The following is a 20,280-nucleotide window of genomic DNA, read 5'->3' on the forward strand; positions in this document are numbered from 1 at the left end:
GAGAATCTATTATGTGCTGAACATTTTAAAGATAATTTACCAGAATAGCTCACAGAACTATTACTATTTTTATAAAGAATACAACTGTGAAACTGCCAAATGGAAGAGATGTATGGGGCAAGGTATAGAGGTTGGGGTGTGTGGGTGAAGTGTACATGCCCTCTGGAATTGCTACACTCCCAGCATCTTGATGTGTTCACTAGCCCTAAGCTTTAGGGTTTACTTATGGAGGGTTCATTACTTAGCCATGATTATTTAAGTCATTGGCCATTGCTGATTAACTCAATCTCTAGTCCCCAGAGGCCAGGGGATGGGGCTAAAAGTTCCAACCCTCTAATTTGGTCTTGGCCTTTGTGGTGGCCAGTTTGTATCTGAAGCTATTTAGATACCAGTCAGCATACAAAAGACAATCAAGATTCCAAGGGTTCTAGGAGCTGTGTGCCAGGAACCAGGGACAAAGACCACTTATTTTTTATTATATTACAAACACATATAAAAGTTACTTGGAAATTATATGTACATACTGTTAAAAAATTCAACCAGGGAAATGTGAAGATTTAATTTGCTTTATTGATTCATAAATTGAGCAGGATCCTATCCAGCAAGTAGGGTACTCAGGAGTTGTACAAAATGGAAGGTTTTTATAGGGAGAAGGGTAAGGCAGAGGAGGGGAATTATTAGCAAAAGGAAAAAAGGGGAAGGTGCCCTGACCGGCATGGCTCACTCAAGTTTGTTGGGCATCGCCCTGCAAAGGGAAAGGTCACCAGTTCAATTCCTGGGTTCGGTTCCCAGCCAGGGTGTGTGTGAGGCTACTGATTGATGTTTCTCTCCCTCTCTTCCCCCCCCCCCTGAAAATAAATAAATGAGATCTTTAAACAGGAAGGCAAAGGTTTTAATCATGTAGATTGCCTTTTCTTTCTGTGGGGGTGGGAAAGGGAGAGGGCCCCTGTGACAGACACCTCATTGGTGTTGACCAGAAAATTCCAGACTGGTTAAGATTACATTTCTGGTGAAGGTCAAAACTTCAGTTTAGCTCTGGCTGGTGTGGCTCAGTGGAAGGAGTGCCGGTCTGCAAACCAAAGGGTTTCTATCAGGCCAGGTCCCCAGTAGGGGAAGCGTGAGAGGCAACCACACAGTGATGTTCCCCTCCCCCTGCTTCCCCTCTAAAAATAATAAAATCTTTAAAAAAAAACAACAAAAAAAGAACCAGTTTGGTAAGGTATTAAGTCTAGGTTTGGTATCATGGGCATTAGCACAAGTGATGCCATTTTGGGCCTATGGTTTTCTCTTTTAACAGTTCACATACTACTGTTCTCATGTATGTTGTATATTAATATACTGGTTAAAGCAATGAGCTGAAATTTAAATAATAGGTTATTTATTGAGAATATAAAATTTTGCTCTTACCAAAATTAACTATTACTAATATTTTAAGGAGGGTAATGTGATTTAATATGTATCATTAAAAAAATCTTGGTGGTAACACTGATTCAGCAATTCATACTCTGCATCTAAGTCCAGCTCACCCTTTCCCTATGTAGACTATATCTTTTGTTAGTTCCATCAAGCATACAAATGGTTTTGGAAATGCAGCTGATGTTAAAAAAAAAAAAAAAAAAAAAAGGCCTTAGCCTGCAATAATTTATTTGCCTGCCAGGAGGTTTTAGGGGCCTGTATACATTTGATTGAGAAGTGAGTCTTGGCTGGTGTAGCTCAGTGGATTGAGTGCCGGCCTGTGAACCAAAGGGTCACTGGTTTGATTCCCAATCTAGGGCAAACACTTGGGTTGCGGGCCAGGTCCCCAGTAGGGGGCGTGCAAGAGCCAACTGATTGGTGTTTATCTCACACATAGATGTTTCTCTCTGTCCCTTCCCCCTTTCTCTAAAAATGAATAAAATCTAAATCTCCACATTAAAAAAAAAGTGAGGCATAAGTTCTAGAATACAGTTATGCACTGCATGTTTCAGTCAATGACAGACTGCGTATATGACATGGAACCGTAAGATTGTAAAGGAATTGAAAAATTCCTATTGTGTAGTCACATCTAGCTTAAAACATTACTCATGTGTTTGTGGTGATGCTGGTGTAAACAAACCTACTATGCTGCCAGTCCTGTAAAAATATGTAGCATATACAATTTATATAATTCTTGATAATAATAAATGACTAGGTTACTGGCTTACACATTTACTATTTACCATTATTTTAGAGTGTACTCTACTTATAAAAACGTTTGCTATAAAACAATGTTGTTAGGCTGGGAGCAGCCTCATACACCTCATGTCTACCACGTCTTTTGATTGCATCATTTTTTCTTGGGCTTGACTTAATCTTGCATTGTTTTATAAATTTAGTGTAGCTAAGTGTAGTGTTTATAAAGTATAGTAGTGTAATGTCCTTCACATTCACTCACCACTCACTGATTCATCCAGAGCAACTTCCAGTCCTTCACGCTCCATTCATGCTAAGTGCCCCATACAGGTGTACCATTCTATATCTTTATTAAAAAGATTTATTTTTAAATAAAGGGGAAGGAAGGGAGAAACAGAAACATCGATTGGATGCCTCTCACATGCACCCAACTGGGGACTGAAGCTGCAACTCAGACGTATCCTGACCTTGCAGTACAACGCCCAACTGAGCCACACTGGTCAGGGCCATTCAATATCTTTTATGCCATAATTGTACTCTACCATGTGTTGCCTACACTATTCAGTTCCGTAATGTGCTGTCCAGGTTTGTAGTGTAGGAGCGGTACTCTGTACCATACAGCCTAGGTGTAGGCTGTACCACCTAGGCTTTGTGCAAGTGCGCTGTGACGTTCATGCAACAACGGAACTGCCTAACAACCCATTTCTCAGAATATATCCCCGTCATTCTGAGGTGCATGACTTTCTCACTGAACACCAAAATGATTCTTCTCTGAATGTGTATTATGACAGTTTTTTGGGGAAAAATATATGCACACAGTAAATTCAAATAGTATCTAGGGCAGGGATTTTTAAACTGGAGTTCATGGATAGAATTCAGATGTCTGAATGTAGGCAACGCATTGCAGAAGTATTAGCAGTACCTGTGACTTTGTCACCAATAGAAATCACAGACTTCATAGTTATTGCAGCTACCTTAAAATACTATTGATAGTCACAACTACAAAATCGTTTTTATTTTAAAAATATTTTTATATTTTTAGAGAGAAAGGGAAGGAGGGAGAAAGAGATGGAGAGAAACATCGATTGATTGCCTCTCTCATGCCCCCAACTGGGGAGCTGGCTCAACCCAGGCATGTGCCCTGACCTGGAATCGAACCAGGGCAATGCCCAGCCCATTGAGCCACACCAGTCAGGGCAAAATTACAGTGGTTTTTAAACCACTTAAAAACCACTTAATATAGTGGTTTAACAGATGTTATATATATGTGTAAACTTTCGATTATCTCAGTATAATTGGTGTCCTTTGTAATCTTACGTATTTTACTTTATTCATTTAAAACCATTCTGAGAAGGGATTCACAGGCTTGGGCATGAGGTAAAGTCTCTTACCTGCCCCTTCCCAGTTCTGGATTGCCATTTCCAGAGACAGTCTATGTATAAGCACCAGTATATGTTTTATGTTTTTACCCAAATGATAATATACTATATATAGTTTGCACCTTAGTTTGTAATTTTTACACAGTTGCATAGTATTCTATTGAATGGGTATACCATAATTTATCATCTATTGAGGGACATTCAGTTTTTTTCTAAATGATGCTGTAATGAATATCCTTGTACCTTTTATACATGTGATTACATCCATAGGATAAATGACAAAAAATGGAGTTGCTGGGTCAGAGTATATTTATAATTTTTACAAGTTTTTTAAAAATCCTTGCCCAGGGTTACATTTATTGCTTTTAGAGAGAAAGAGAGGAAGGGGGAGAGAGAGAAACATTGATGTGAGAGAGGGACATCGATCGGTTGCCTTCTGTTTGCCCTGAATGGGGATTGCACCTGCAACCTAGGTATGTGCCCTGAACAGGAATCAAACCCACACCACCTTTCTGTGCACAGGATGATGCTCCAACCAATCGAGCCACAATAGCCAGGGCTATAATTTTGATAGGTACTGCCAAAATCTTCTCCATAGAAGTTATAATAATATACATTTCCACTATTAATTAATGAAAAGCTGTTTTCCCATACCCTCACCAACAATGTTGAACATTTTGAACTTTGCCAATCTGACAGGTTAAAAATGGGATCTCATGTTGGTTTTAATTTGTAATTATTTTACTATGAATGAGCGTTTTTAAAAATGAGGTTTACTCTTTATGAACTGAATGAAAAAGATGCAGTTTCAAAGCAGAATTGAATGCATATGCCACATGTATAAATCCTTGTTTTTCACTTACCAACTTCTTCACAACCTTAGCTGCCAGTCAAAAGCTAACTTCCCAAAGGTTTGCTTGGTGTCAGAGGCCCATTCCTACCCCACTTTCTCACAAGCTAGCTGTAACTGTCATGCCACAGAAATTAGTTTGCTTTTTTTGGCACTCTGACTTACTTCCTTTGTGGGTGACATACACGCAAAAGGCATGCACTTAGTACCCTGGGTAGGCCAATTTCCTAAGCAAAGGACTCTAGCTTGGTAGTGTCTCCTGCATGTAAAGCTTTTCAGAATTTCCTTCAAGATTTTCAGAATTGATAGCCCTTATTTATAACTTTTTAAAAATATTTTATTTTTAGAGAGGGGGGAGGGAGAAAGAGAGGGAGAGAAACATTGATTGGTTGCCTCTTGCACATCCCCAACCAGGGCTGGTCCATGACTCAGGATGTGCCCTGACTGGGAATCAAACCAGTGACCTTTCAGTTTGCAAGCCAATGCTCAATCCACTGAGCCACACCAGCCAGGGCTGATAGCACTTACTTAGAGACATTATTTCAAATGTGGTTTTTAATGCAGTTTTATCTTATACCTACTATTGTGAACAGCTCTGTATCATACTGGTGTATCTGGATCCTGGGGGCAGCCTTTAGTCTTCTCAGTGGGAAAAATAAGGCATAACCTGCTGAGGTGCTCAGAAACTCTTCCAAAATGGGAAGACAGGTCTGGAGGTGAAGTTGCAACTGTGTGGCATAATGTGGGCATGTCAGATGAGTGTCAAGAATCACATAGTTGTGTTGGTAAAGTTTTATTTTATTTATTTATTTAAGTCCTCACCTGAGGATATGTGTATTGATTTTAAAGAGAGAGGAAGGGATGCCCTGGCTGGTGTGGCTCAGTGAACTGAGCGCTGGCCTGCGAACCAAAAGGTCGCCAGTTTGTTTCCCAGTCAGAACACATGCCTGGGCTGTGGGCTAGGTCCCTGGTTGGGGGAGCACAAGAGGGTAACTAATGTGCATGTTTCTCTCACACATTGATGTTTCTCTCCCTCTCTTCCCCTCTCTCTAAAAATAAATAAAAATAAAGAGACAGAAACATCAATTGGTTGTCTCCCATGCACACCATGACCAGGGATCAAACCCGCAACCTTTTGGTGTACAGAATGATATGCCAACTGAGCCATCCAGCCAGGGCCAAAGTTTTATTTTTTTATGCAGTACAGTATGCATAATATTCTTTACGCTTTTTGTATGTTATATAAATATGGAATTATAAATTTAAAAAATGTAGACACATGGAACATTAGTCCTAGAATGTCCGCTCATAACATAAAGTATACATTTGAAGATGAGGGAATGTTTTTATACTGACATTTCTCCCTTTAACCAACACTTGGTGAAAGACTGCTCAGTATAGTGCAAACAACCACCAGAAGAACTGAGTGCCATTTCCCCTCCAATACATGTTTATTTTAAAAACAAAGGAGTTAATGTTGAATGGCCATTTATGTGTCATGTACTACCAGCGGTGTCCAACCTGCGGCCCAGGATGTCTATGAATGCAGCCCAACACAAAATCATAAATTTACTTAAAACCTTTTTATTGCTCATCAGTTATCGTTAGCACATGTGTATTTAATGTGTGGCCCAAGACAAGTCTTATTCTTCCAGTGTTGCCCAGAGACACTAAAAGGTTGGATACTCCTGGAAGACAACGGAGCTAATAATAATTGTTCTGGCAGATCACAGTTGGCTAACTTATAAAACAAGTGTTGTCTAGGAACCTACTTTATAATTTTCATATGCTGATCTGTCTTTTTGATGCCCAATTCAATGTATGATTAGTGGGAGCTCATACTTGACTCCCCGTAAGGTACACTAACTTACGGATACACTGAGAATCAGATAAATTAGTTCTGAGGGGAAAGGATGACAGGTTAAAAGGAGTCTGCTTGACCCACTTTGAGAACCACCACCGACTGAATGCCTAGTGCAGTGTATAATAGCCTTTACCCACCCAGTTTTTCACTTCCAAACCCACAATGACAGAGTTCATAAAATACAAGGATTATTTAACACCTTTTACAGAAATAAGCAGAATATATAAAACACAATCTGTATTCTATGCAATTTTATTTTCTCCCTTCAACCATGATGATATGATATCCAAATTTTGTCTTAACTGGAGGGTCTGTAAACACAGGCTTGTCCAGCCCACTTACAGGCAAAGCAAATGCTGCTTCTTGAAATGGTCCCACCATGGACCCTCTGGTCATCCAACCCAAGTCGCCCTGAAAAACCCAAAAAATACGTGATGTCAAGTGGTTGTGAAGAGGGAACAGTTCTACTGTAGCTTGAATACTAAGGTTCCTAGGTTTATTCATCTGGGCTATAAAGAAGTAGGCCAGACAGGAAAGACAGACGGAAGTCCAACTCTGCACTGAACACACAAGCAGTTGCAATATTGCTGGGTATCTGTGAGCCGTGCAATTTTGGTCACGCCTAGGTTTAGACACAGGTGATCCATAGTCAACTGTTCACAAGTTGGACATTTCTGGTTTTAAGATCTTTAAACCAAGGTATGTCTAAAATTAATGGCAAAACATGGAAATAATCCCTACTGCTGGGGGACAGATCATTTCAAATGATAAGAGCAACATACCCCTTGCCTGGCTTTATCTTCACTATATTGTGTGGCCACTTCATTGAATCTCATTCCAGACTTTAACTTTTCCAAGGCTTCCATGATTTTCCCGTGTTTCTCACACAGAATGTGCCTGACCTATAAGGAAAAAAAAAATATGTTCACATAATACCTGGAGATCCAAACAATTCATTTCTTCACAATACAGCACTCATGTCTAGATTACCCTCACTAGTGAAAAATTACATTAGCTCATGGCAATGGAAAATCCCAGAAGTCTACCCAGTTGGGCAATGACCAGAAACCCATTTCGCCTATCAAGACAGTATCTTTGGCACCCCAATTTAGAAGGAAAATGGTCTCCTGGCTGTGGGTAGCTCCCATCTTAACCATGTACTTCAGTGGTAACAGGAAGAGGAAACATGACAATGGTTGAAATTTTGGGTCCTGGGGTCAAATCCCAACTCTGCTGTATGATCTCAGGCATGCTTTTAAATCTCTGCTTTCCCCATTTGTACACTGAGAAAATAACAGTACCTACGTATTCTCATAGGGTTTGAAGACTGAGATAATGCAGCTAGCATTCAATAAAAGCTGTCTATTATTTCATCACAGTGGGGATGATATGGAAAAAAACCTACTAGGAAATACTTTCTACCAAGAGGCCAAATGTATAAAGCCTCCCTACAATTCAGCGCTTTGAGAAAGTACCTTATTTTGAATATTAAGAACACTTAACCTCATAGAAGTATTCAATTATGATCTGTTTACAAAAAGTCATGTTTTAGGGAAAAAAAGCATATCCTTAAAAATGATTTTGTCAAGGTATCTGTTTTACTGAATTTTTCATTTCCTACTCAAATAGAACATGTTATTTGTTTCATATTGTAGGTGACACCGGGGTGGTGCTAAAGCTGTCTGCTTTATTTATTTAACTTTTTAAAAGATTTTCTTTATTTACTTTTAGAGAGAAGGGAAGGGAGGGAGAGAGGGAGAGAAACACCAATGTGTGGCTGCCTCTTGCATGTCCCCAAATGGGGACCTGGCCTGCAACCCAGGCTTATGCCCTGACTGGGAATCAAACCAGAGACTATTGGTTCGCAGGTTGGCGCTCAATCCACTGAGCCACATCAGCCAGGGCTAAAGCCGTCTGCTTTACAAATTTAAGAGACAAGCAAACCAAGGCTGTCCTCAGGGTTCAACTAATGAAACTGGGGGTGAGGGAATCCAAGACCCACAGGAGTAGCTTCCTGACTGGAGGAGCTACACAGGAGATACAAACACAGCAAAGGAAAGAATGTGTCAAAAAGCAGGGCTCAGAGAGGAAGTTTCTATAGAATGTGTCCAGCATTGTCCAGGAGAGACAGGGACAATGATCTGGACACTACAGAAGAGTCAAGTTGGGGCACAAGGACTGTTCATCAGACCTCAACTCGGTCTCGATAAAACAGCTTCTAGACGGCCTCCCCCTTTCTGCTTCCACATCCACAAAGCAACCTCTGGTTCAATTACTGGGAAAGGGCACACAACATTCATGGTCACAGAAAGGGGATACCATCTGCCACTTTATATTTGAATAAACAAATATTCTGGTTTGGACAGTGTGACAGGTTAGACATAATGAGTCTAGTACCTGTGGGGTTTGCAAGTGTGACTGACCAACTGGCAACTGTGTACGACTGGCACCTTAGAGGAGTGCCCAGCTGCAGAGAGAACTGGGGAGCAATCAGCTTGGAGGGAGTAGCTGATGCTACAGGAGGAGCTGATAAGGTTACCCAGGGAGGATACGTGGAATGAGATGAGGAAGCAAGTAGGGTAAAGACATCCTCAGAGAATGTCACCGTTTAAGCAGTAAGCAAAGAAAGCAGCTCAACAAGCACGATAAAAAGGAAGGGTCCAATGGGTGGGAAAGGAAGGTGTGTTAACAGAAGCCAAGGCAGGAGAAAGTTTCAAGGAGGAAATGGTCAACAGTATTAAATGCTGCAGAGTGATCAGGTAAGAAGTGCAATCAATTTAATAGTGATTAGTCAATGACCTTAGTCAAGCAGTTTCAGAAGAGTAGTGAGGTGCAGAAGCCAGACTGCAGCAGGCTGACTGAGGAAGGTAATTGCAAGTGGGAAAGCGAGGCATGTGGGGTTCTCCCCCAACTAACTGAATTAGAAAAGGAAAAAGGGCTTTGGTCAGAGGAAAAGGGTCACAGACATGTATATACAGGGTTCGGCAAAAGTAAGGCCTGCTAGAGTGTGGTTGGTAGGGTAATAATACAGGTGTAATTATTTATAGTTTGAGTTTGAACATGTCACCTAAAATGTCATGGTGTGCTTGAGTGTGATACTGTTATGTTATAGAATCACATGCTTATGATTTTGTTAAACAGATTTTGTAATAAAAAAGGGGCATTATTTGTGCTGGACCCTGCATTTTTAAAGATCCCTAGGCATATTTTTCAGAATGAAGGGAACGATGCAGCAAAGATGGAAAGATTGAAGACATAGCAAAAGAAGTGGGTGGAGATAAATGAAAGAGCAAGGTCTGGCATTCAGAGCACTGTCTGAGAAACCATCTAGGCTCAAAGGAAGAAAGGAGAGAGACGCAGGTGAAGATAATTTTGTTGGTAGGGAGCTGGAAAGCCAATGAGTTGTGGATTGTTTTCTTGTGAAAATTACAAGAATATTTAAAAGTTACTGAGTCCCTAATATTTGTTAGGCACTATGCTAAGTGCTTTACATGCATTATCTCATGAAATCCTCATACCAACTCTGTGAGACTGGATCAGTGTTTCTCAACCCTGCCATCCTATCAGAATCACCCCTAGAACTTCTAAAAAAACAATATCAAGGTCTAGGTCCCACCTCCCAGTGATTCTGAGGCCTCTTATCTGGGCTTGGAGCCTGTGCTAGGGATTGGTAGTTTTTGAAGCTCTCCAGGTCAATCTGATGCACACTAGGGGTGAGAAACACAGGACGAAGTGATTTGTTAACTGACTGGAGCAGGGTGGTGGATGGCTTGAGGTGAGCGGCAAAGGGCTGCTGAGCAGTACTGAGGGCCTCAGCTAAAGTTAGAGACCAGGAATTAGTGGCCCTAACCCCCACTCCCCACTGCGCAGGCTGTGTGACTCTGCAGTAGGGTCCAGCAGTTCTGGTTTTAAGTGCAAGAAGGCAGACCACTGGACTGACCCTGAGTTGTAGTTTGGCAGGCGGAGGCAGAGGATAACCAAAAGGAAAAAAAGGTTGGGGATCCTCAATCCAATGGTCAAGTCCTTCGATCTAATTCCCAGCTTACAGGACATACGAGGCTTGAAGAACAGACACGAGGCCTGGGAGAAGGTGGGGAAACAGGGCGGGCTGGAAGGCCTGGAGGTCTGTGTGTAGAGAGGAGGTCAGGACTGGGGGAGGCAGGAAGTGAAGGGGAAGGGGAATGCTCTGGTCAGCAGTGGGTTTCAGAGTCTGGACAGTCTAGTGATACAGGGCAGGGGTCGGCTCAGGAGTGGGGTCTAAAGCAGAACAGCAGGACATGGAAGGAGGTAGACCTTTCTAAAAGGCTGGAGGGTCCTGGGTCTCTCCCCTTATGGGGCCTTCACAAACACTGCTCACAACCCAGCTGTCCCTCAGCAGGTAAACAGTTAAACACACTATGGCACTTCCATTCCATGGAACACTACTCAGCAGTACAAAGAAGCAGACTATTGATACACACAGCAATGGAATAAAATCTGCAGAATTATGCTAAATGAGCCCTAGCTGGTGTGGCTCAGTGGACTGAGTGCCAGCCTGCGAACCAAAGGGTCGCCGGTTCGTAAGTGAGATTGGTTGATATTTTCCAATTTGTGTTATCTTGATTTTCTATCAGTGTTGGCCTGTTCCCTTAGAATGAGTTAAGCAAACTATCTTTTCCTTTTCTGTGTACCAAAATAACACATGTACATATGTTATTTACATTTAACATGGAAATAAAAAGAGGAACTAGTAGCTCACCTTTACTGCATTGCCACCACCTTTGGGACCCTGAGACTTCTTGTCAGAACTGTCACTCCCAGATGCTGCTCCCCCTTTAGAGAAGAGATGACACGTACTCATTTAAACAGCACCTTGATTACAGAAAGGTTCAACACAACAGGAGTTGATACTTGTCACAGCACCAAGCTTCAAAAGGGAATTCTGCCAACACTTGACTACATCAAGATAAGTTAATCTGTGACTCACCTCTTAAAACAGGAAATCTGTGCCCTACATACGTCCTTTACTGAAAAATACACAGGTGAGTGTACTAATGATTGGATGAGAGTCCCAGAAGCCAGGCCCAGATTCTCTGGACCCAGTTTGATATCCTGCCTTCTAAGTGAAAACCCCTGAGCTCCTGTAAAATTTCTAATTAAGCACTGCAACTATGTAGTTGACTACCCACAATTCCAGTATATAAAATCTCTAAGAATATATTTTAAATAAAGATCAAATTCCCTACCACCCATATTTAGCTAAAGAATACATTTATGTTCAAATTCCCAGAGGCTGCTACATTGCCTATTGATAGGTTCCTAAGAAAAGTTATCAGTATTCAGATTAACAAGCATTGGCGGAAACTTACGTTTTACTAGTATATCATTTTATTACAATGTCAACTTCTGTGCCAATGGCGGCATACTTACTGTTAAGAGACTGATTTTCCTTAGAACTATTGCTGGATTAAATGTTCAGTTCAATAAACATTTCCTAAGTACGTACTAGGTTCCAGTCACTGGGAATACAAAGATGAACAAGCCAAGGCACCTTTCTTCACAGGGCTCACTTGCTCTCAGATAATGTAAACAGATCATTTCAGGAGAATAATCTATGACCTATGGACAAGGGGCTATAGAAGCACAGATGGACATTTTAGCCAATCACGGAAGGCTTCCTAGATGTATAGGCACTGACCAGGTGAAGCAAGAACAAAAGTGAGGGGACACTCCAGGGTGGAAGAACAGGAAGGTATGTGTTGGAAACTGCATAAAGCCTAATCTGAGGTGGAAGATGAGCGCAGAGGACGTGGCTGAGGGTTAGGGCATGAGGACCTTTGGGCCCCATAAGGGAACTTCGAATTTATCCTAGAAGTAATAGGGAGCTATTGAAGATTTTTAATCAGGACACTCCGTCATACACGTAGCTCCAAAGACTAGCACAGTGCCTGGCACACAGTTGTTCAATAAATTTCAACTAAACTTGAAAACCCAAAATACTGTACTGACCACATGACGCTGAAGAACATATTAATGCCAAAGGAGTTTTATTACATCAAACTCTTTTTTTAAATTTATTTTTAGAGAGCGGGGAAGGGAGCGAGAAAGAGAGGGAGAGAAACGTGTGAGAGAAACATCAATCTGTTGCCTCTCACATGCCCTCAACTGGGGACCTGGCCCACAACCCAGCCATGTGCCCTGACTGGGAGTCAAAGCAGTGATCTTGTGGTTCACAGGTTGAGGCTCAATCCACTGAGCCACACCAGCCAGGGCTACATCAAACTCTTAAGTGGATTTACTGTATATTTATTGTTGAACAATGATGGCTTCCAGTTATCCCACCCTCTCCCCCATTAGATGCGGTCATCTTCTGACTGCCACCTCACTCCCTTTGATTGACTGAGGACTTTGGCATCAGCTTCAGGCTTCCTTTCCACTCTCACTCCTGCTGTCATTTTAGATGAGCTCACCATCTACACTGAGGGATCATCCAACAACCTAACTGCACACTTCTGGACCTCCTTCCCAAATGCCCATACTTTCTACTCCAGGCCACCTGCTCCCAGAGGCACACAATGAAACTGCTGCTCCAAACTAGTAGTTCAGTCTCTGGCCACAACTTCCTGTTCTTCCAGCTCTCTCATGCCCCATTCCCACAACACTGGCTCTTTGTCTTCACAGAAACCACCCCCACCTTCAGTCCCTTTATCCAGCTATGCTCCCCTACACTCTTGGAATTCTCCTTCCCTTCCCAGTCTGAACCTTATGCTTGATCATCTGAACCCGATCCCTTCCCACTAGCACCCTTAATTCCCTTGGGTTGCTACTATTCTAGTATCATTGTCCAACACAACCTGGACCTTGGCTCAAGGCTATACCTAACTCATTAAAAAAAAAAATTACTTATTTTTAGAGAGAGGGGAAGGGAGGAAGAGAGGGAAAGAAAACATCAATGTGTGGTCGCCTCTAGCACGCCCTCTACTGGGAACCTGGCCCGCAACCCAGGCATGTACCCTACACTCGGAATCAAACTGGCGACGCTTTGGTTCTCAGGCCCGCGTTCAACCCACTGAGCCACGCCAGCCAGGGCTATTTCTCACTCTTTTCAATCCCATACTGTGCCAGTTGCCCGGTATTAGGTAAATCATGACTGTGTAGAATGAGTCCCCTACAATTTCATGGCCTTCAATCTTAGGCGCTCGGACCTGAGGACAATCTTTTTTATTAGTGTTTCATCTCGCCTCACATCATCTTCAGCGACTATCCCAAATATTTACCAATCTCAAGACTCCTACTCAGTCCCTGTCCCTCAGTCTTAAAAATTACCCTTGCCTTCCACTCTACTAAGAACTTGAGGGCATGTCCTGACTGGTGTGGCTCATGGGTTGATCACCATCTCACAAACCCAAAGGTCGCCGGTTGGATTCCGGTCAGGGAACATACTTGGGTTGCAGGCCAGGTCCCCAGCTGGGGGCGTGTGAGAGCCAACTGATCGATGTTTCTCTCACACACTGATGCTTTTCTCTTTCCCCCTCCCTTCCTCTCTCTCTAAAAATAAATAAAATCTTTAAAAAAAAGAAATTGAGGCCATTAAGTACGATCTCCTACGAACTCCACCCCTTCCCCCTCTTGGGCCCCAATTTTTACAACCACACCCATGCCCATCTTTTTCCTTGTGGCCTCAAGCATCAGGTGTCCCTTCTCTTCAATGTTCAACTGCTCCACTTCTGTCCTGAACCCCGTTTTTTTCCTAAATCTCAGTCCTCTAGCTTTACCTCCCAAACTCTACTGGATCCTTCACATCAGCCTCACTCCCAAGTTTTCCCGAAACAAAACTTTCTCTAGTCCTTTGTCCTCTTCTACATACCGTCTAATTTCCACGTTTTTTAAATTAAAGCTTTCCAGAGAAGCCCACACTGATTGTCTCTAATCACTTCCTGGTCACTGACCACCCCCTACCTCTGTCCCGGTCCCCGGGGGTCGCCGGTCAGGTCCCTCCCCTCGCTTCTCAGCCGACCCCTGCCTCCCTGGTTGCTCTGGCCGCTCTACCTTTTCCCCCTTTTCCAGAACCGCTTTTTCCTTTGGGCGGCATCTGCGAAACTTGACGTTGAACTCTCGACTGTGTCTGTTGCCGTACAAAGCCCCTTCAAGCCCCCCCGGGCCTGTCCCAAACAAATGCCTGAAAGCAGCATTGCAACTGACCGTTTTTGCTGCGGCTCCGGAAGCAGGCATGTCTAGGGGCAGGCCCAGGCCTTTGGCTCTCGGACCAATAGGGCTGAAGATACCTGACCAATAAGAAGCTAGGGCTGGGGCGGGGCCAAAGGTAAAGCGAGGCAGGAAACCCGCCTTTGCGCTTTTTGTTTCTTTCACACACCCTTATTTGCGCCAGTTCTGCTCTTCCCCCGTTTCCCCGTTCCCCCGTTCCCCCGCTCTCCCAACCCCACACCCTTTACGCGTGCGTAGTGGAAGCCGCGGGCCTCTGCAGTCTCTCGGCGCCGGCTCTAGCCAATCCCGCGTGGCCTCCAGACAAAGGGAAAGCAGGAAGAGCCTCTGTGGCTGCCCCTCCTCCTGCCCCCTGCTACACACAATCCCGCGCTCCCTTGTGGTTTTTCATGTCTAAATTTTATTTTGCAGTTGTAGCTGATTGGGTTCAAAAGGTAGTTTTCTAAAAAGGCTGTCACCCTTGTGCCTCTTGCAGAACTGTGTCATGGAGAAAAATTGGAAGCAGTAGGACATTGCTTAAAAAAATGTTTCAATCACGGGAAAGGATATGCGCCATTTACAATAACGAGTGTAAAGCTGTCTGTATAGACACGGGAAATGGCCTTAAGGAAGATTACAGACCAAGCTATAGAATATTCCTTTTTTTAGAAAGTACATAGTGTACTATATAATATATGCATATGAAGGACAGGAAGGCTACCTAGCAAAATGTGACCAGCAGTGGTAGCACGGGTTTTTATGTATGTTTCTGTGCATTTTCCAAAATTACTATAACGGTGCAGTATAGTATCATAGTTAAAAGCATGGATCCTTGAGCCAGACACGTGGTTTCAAATCCCCGCTCCCCCATCTGGCTACTAGCTCTGTGACCCTGAAGTTACCTCAGTTGCTTTGGCTAAGTTTCATCATCTGTAAAATGGAGTTGATAATAGTGCCTACTTACAGGATGTTATAAGAATTAAGTAAGTTCATATGTATAAAGCACATAAAACAATGACTAGTTCATAGAGTAGTAGCTTAAGATAGTGAGTTTTGAATTTGTGCCCTCATACTTTCTCTCCTAACCCGCAATCCCTTCCCCCCAATTTATAAGGGCTTTTCCTTCACCCCACAAGATAGCTGTGGCCAACTCCCTCAGCCAGCCAGAACCTGTAGGTGGTCCAGCTCAGAGTTCAGTGTTTGGAGACAGCCTTAATGGGCTTGGGATGTTTTTTGCTCAGACCAGTGGGTCAGGTATTTTTGAGACCATGCCCACCTCCAACTCATACATAAGAAGCAGTCCCCTCATGTTGTGCTGCTGTGATTTCTGGACACAGCACATCTTGGGCACACCTTGTTTCAGATCGGGAGTGATCAACTTAGTTGATCAACTAAGATCTTGGGAACACACCAAGAGCAAAGGGATCATTGCTCCCCCACTTCTGAGGTGGATCCCACAGGAGCCATGTACTGACTTTCCAAGTCCAGCTGGGAGATGTAGGGTGGGCTTTAACAATGATAGTGTGGCCTGATGTTCATAGGCTCATCCACAACCAGGAAGCCCAGGGGGCGCCTTTACTTCTGGGTTTTCACAGGGAACAGCCTTTCCAGAGACGACTGGCTATGCAGTCTGGTGTGGGAGTGAAGCAGAGTTCAGATACCAGTGAAGGACCAGCGTTCAATGGCTGATATGCTTAGTGCAGGGAACATTGTGAGAACTTTGTGCGTTCCAGTAGATAACAGCAACAATAATAAGCAAGCCTGTGCAAGAGGCTGAATTTGCCCAAAACAGTGCCTAAAAGGCCAAAGCTCAAAGGAGAAAAGGATAGCCACAAGTCTGTGTGTGTGTGTGTGTGTGTGTGTGTGTGTGTGTGTGGCGGGGGTGGGGGCGGTTCAGGGTTAAAAGCGCTTTAGAGATGGATGCAAAATCATGTTCGATCTCAACTATGCAGTACATGTCATAAAAATATGGGGAGGGAAATATAAAATCTTGTGTTCTGGAATATGAATTTGTGGCTAATTTTCACCTTTTTTTCTGTTTCTATTCTGTTTATATCAACTGGCATTTTTTTTTTACTTTCAAGAAAAAGGGCAATAAACATTATTTGTAAAACAAACAACAAAAAAGCTAGCTTCTATACAGGTTTAAGTCTGAACCAGACTGTGGAGGCCAAATGTGGAGGAGTCTGTGGAGCACAGTGACGAATGAACAGAAGAACAGGCGGGGACCAGAGAGGAGAAAACTTCAGTCTTGAAACCATGGTAACGACTGCAGGAGTGTGCACAATGTGTCAGAGCCAGGAATGGCTGCCAGTTGTATTTTCTATTAATTATCTCTTCAGACTGATTCTTCCATGCATTTCTTAAACAAGGAAAAGCAGGAATGGAAGCTGGCAGCCCTCTCCCCAGGACAGAGGTTCACAAACCTTCACCCAGACTCACTGTTCCGTCCAATCTACTCCACAGCCAAAAGGCTTCAGTGTCTTTTCCATTTGAGATCCCAGCAGAGCTTATCCTGCAAAGGGAGCTTCAAGCAACAAAACTGCAATCTAGTCGATCCCATTCAGAGGTAGTCAATACATGGGGAACTCTGGGCCCCAGATTCTGGGGATGGGGTAGAAAAAGGCCATCTTTGGAAACTGAAACCAGGAAAAATCAGTACATAGTGGATAAGATTAGCCACATGCAAAAGTAGCCACCCGTTATGGCAAATGGATTCGGATATATTGCTGATTGGATAGATGTGTCTCCTGAGCCCAGTCAGCAGCTGAAGAACTTTCTGTCCTTCACGATGTTGTTACATGCCTGCCATGAGATAATAAAGCTTTGAACAACTGATTTTTAAGAAAGGGCTTCAGAGAAGATTCTTTCTATGTTTATCTAGCATTGTCTAAGCAAAAGAGCTGCAGTTTCTGAAGGACACTAATATTCCAGGATCTAGTGAGGTGGATTTTGTCGAAGGCAGTGTTCATTTGAGACAGTGGAAAACAACCAACACAGATGGCATATGTAGCATGAGCCTGGAGCTTTCCTTTCATGATCTCTTTTAGTTTTCACAAATCTTGTTGCAGAGAATCACCACTGCCATTTGAGAGCTGAAGAAACAAGCTCAGAGAGGTTAAGAAATGACTTTAAGGTTTCACAGCTAAGGATTGTGTCAGAGTTGGGTCTGACTTCCAAGCAGGTACCCTCTGCATGATGACATGCTTTGCCACCCCCTAAATTAAAACCAAGAACACCCAGTTCCCTTTTTTCTGAGCGCATGTTCCCCAAGTCAGCTTCCCGGGGATCTGAAGCCGCACAAGGGAACGCTCTTCCCAAGAGGCACCAAGGACAAGTTATGCAGCCACCATGGGACAGAGATAAATGCTCCTCTGGTTTATGCATCAGTGTATGTTGGTTCTGAGTGATCTGGAAGGTGATCACCTCTGCCTACTGTGCCAGACCTCCCAAACCCAGAAGCATTGAGGCAAGGAGAAGGAACGTGGCATGGGTGGGGGACAGTGGGCACAGCATTGTTACCAAGGCAGAGAGGGGACAGCAGGGAAGAGGCCTTCCATATCCTCACCTTCAGGAACTGGCCTCCATGTCCAGTGGCTTCTGCTTCTTAAACAGCTCTTCTTCCCTGCCCCTCAACATTTTATGGTGAACAATAAACACTTTACTAGGATTCACCAAACGTCTCTTGTGCTCACCCACCAAGTTCTTCTCTGCTGCCACAACCTTTTGCACATTCTCTGGACCATTGGAACAGCCTTCACATTGTTCTCTCATTCATCAGTCTCACCACCCTCCAAACTACCTTCCCCAGCATCTGACAAAGAGCTCTCAGAAACGCAGATTTGATGCTCACTTCCCCAATTAAGACCCTTCAGTAGTTAGGCAGCTTAGCCTGGAGGCCCTAAGGCTATTCTGCTGATATCTGCAGGTTCATCTCTTGTTAGTCCCCACTGGGCTCCAACCACGCTGTTACCATTTATAGGCCCTCAGACATACAGTGCTCTCTTCAGACTTCATGCCTTTGCATATGCTGTTCTCTCTACCTGAATACTCCTTCCCCATTTTTGATCTAGCTAAATCTTACTTTCATTTCAAGACCAAGCTCAGGAGCTTCTTTCTCCTGGAAGCCTTCTTCCCTGACCTTCTTCACCTTCTCTCAGGTTAGGCTAAATACCCCTCTGCACTCCCAAAGTGCCCTAGGCTTATCTCTAACATTTGTATGATTTTGAGTAGTGGCCCATGCCGTAGATGCACCGCAGTTTGTTTATTACTCATTGAAGAATATTTGGGTTGTTTCCAGTTTGGGCTACAACAAATACAGTGGCTATAAACATGTGTACAGGTTTTGGTGTGGATACAAGTTTTCATTTCTCTAGGATTATTTCCAAGAGTGTAATTGATGAGTTGTATAGTAAATTGCATGTTTAGTTTTATAAGAAACTGCCATACTCTTTCCAGAGTGGCTGTACCATTTCGCATTCCTATTAGCAATGTATGGGTAATTCAGTTTCCCCATCTAATCAACAGCACTTTGTGTTATCACAAATTTTTTTATTTTAGCCATTTAGATAGATGTGTACTGATATCTCATTGTGATTTTTAATTTGCATGTCTCTAATGGCTAATGATGTTGAACATCTTTTCATGTGTTAATTTGCTGTCTGTATATCCTCTTCGGTGAAATAAATGTTATGGCTTTTGCCCAGTTTCTTATTGCATTTTTTAAACTGTTGACTTTCAAAAGCTCTTTATATACTCTAGATATGACTACTTTGTCAGGTATGTGGTTTGCAAATATTTTCTCCCAGTCTCTAAGCTTGTCTTTGTATCCTCTTAAGAGGGCTTCTTTTTTTTTTTCCAGAGCAAAAGTCCTTAATATTTTTTGATCATGCTTATGGTGGCATAACTAAGAACTTTTTATCAAGTTCACCACCCCAAAGATTTTATCCTATATTTTCTTCCAAAAGTTTTCTGTTTTACACTTAAATCTTCGAGTTAGCCCTGGCTGGTGTGGCTGTTTGTTGGATGTTGTTCTTCAAACCAAAAGGTCGCAGGTTAGATTCTCAGTCAGGGCAAATGCCTGGGTCATGGGCTAGGTTCCTTGTTGGGGGCGTGGGAGAGGCAACTGATCGATGTTTGTCTTTCACATTGATGTTTCTCTCCCTCTATTTCTCCCTCCCCTGTCCCTCTAAAACCAATAAACATGTCCTTGGGTGAGGACTGAAAAAAAATCTGTGAGTTAACTTTATCTATTTGAGTTAGTTTTTAAATAAGGTGTAATGTTTAGAGTGAAGTCCACTTTTTTGGCCTATTGCTTCAACATCTTTTGTTGAAAGCTATCCTTCATTAAATTGCTCTTGCACTTTTGTTAAAAGTCAGTTTGCTGTACTTGTGTGAGTCTGTTCTGGATTCAGTATTCTGTTTTGTTGATCTGTGTGTCTATTCCTCCACCAATATCATACAATGTCATACAGTCTTGATTACTATAGCTACATACTAAGTCTTAAAATTGGGTAGAATAACTCTTTTTCTACTTTATTCTTATTTTTAAAATATTTTTTAGCTATTATAGTTGTTTTTACCTTTCCATACACATTTTACAATAATCTTGTCTGTATCTACAAAAAACGTTGCTGAGGGTTTTTGTTTGTTTGTTTGTTTGTTTGGAGGGTTTTTTTTGCATTTTTTGATAGAAACAGTTTTAAACCTATAAAATATTTTGGAGAGAATTGATATCCTTACTTTGTTGACTCCTCCAATTCATAAACAAAGTATATCTCCCATGTAGTTAGATCTTCTTTGATATTTTTCCATCAGTGTTCTGTAGTTTCAACATACGAGTCCTGCACATTTTT

General features: G+C 42.7%; 1 protein-coding gene across 1 annotated transcript; it reads right to left on the reverse strand.

Annotated features, from left to right (window-relative positions):
* Positions 1 to 6,478: 6,478 nt before the first annotated feature.
* PIN4 (peptidylprolyl cis/trans isomerase, NIMA-interacting 4) lies at positions 6,479 to 14,367 on the reverse strand. Its single transcript, XM_054579552.1, has 4 exons — positions 14,273 to 14,367; positions 10,983 to 11,056; positions 7,027 to 7,146; positions 6,479 to 6,655 (listed from the first exon to the last, which is right to left on the reverse strand). Exons 1-4 carry the CDS (start codon positions 14,313 to 14,315, stop codon positions 6,497 to 6,499), a joined length of 396 nt encoding a protein of 131 aa, XP_054435527.1. The 5' UTR covers positions 14,316 to 14,367; the 3' UTR covers positions 6,479 to 6,496.
* Positions 14,368 to 20,280: the final 5,913 nt, after the last annotated feature.

The sequence above is a fragment of the Pteronotus mesoamericanus genome, unplaced genomic scaffold, assembly GCF_021234165.1.
Source record: "Pteronotus mesoamericanus isolate MK-2021 breed Mesoamerican mustached bat unplaced genomic scaffold, CSHL_Meso_final contig_55, whole genome shotgun sequence".
Taxonomy (NCBI): Eukaryota; Metazoa; Chordata; class Mammalia; order Chiroptera; family Mormoopidae; genus Pteronotus; species Pteronotus mesoamericanus.

Excerpts from the sequence above, each read along its gene's own strand:
- PIN4 (XM_054579552.1), bottom strand. The coding sequence starts at position 14,315 with ATGCCGCCCAAAGGAAAAAGCGGTTCTGGAAAAGGGGGAAAAG. Across the intron at positions 7,147-10,982 it reads GTGGTGGCAATGCAGTAAAG|GTCAGGCACATTCTGTGTGA; the intron begins GTGAGCTACTAG and ends TTTTCCTTATAG. Across the intron at positions 6,656-7,026 it reads AAGATAAAGCCAGGCAAGGG|GGCGACTTGGGTTGGATGAC; the intron begins GTATGTTGCTCT and ends TGGGTTTTTCAG.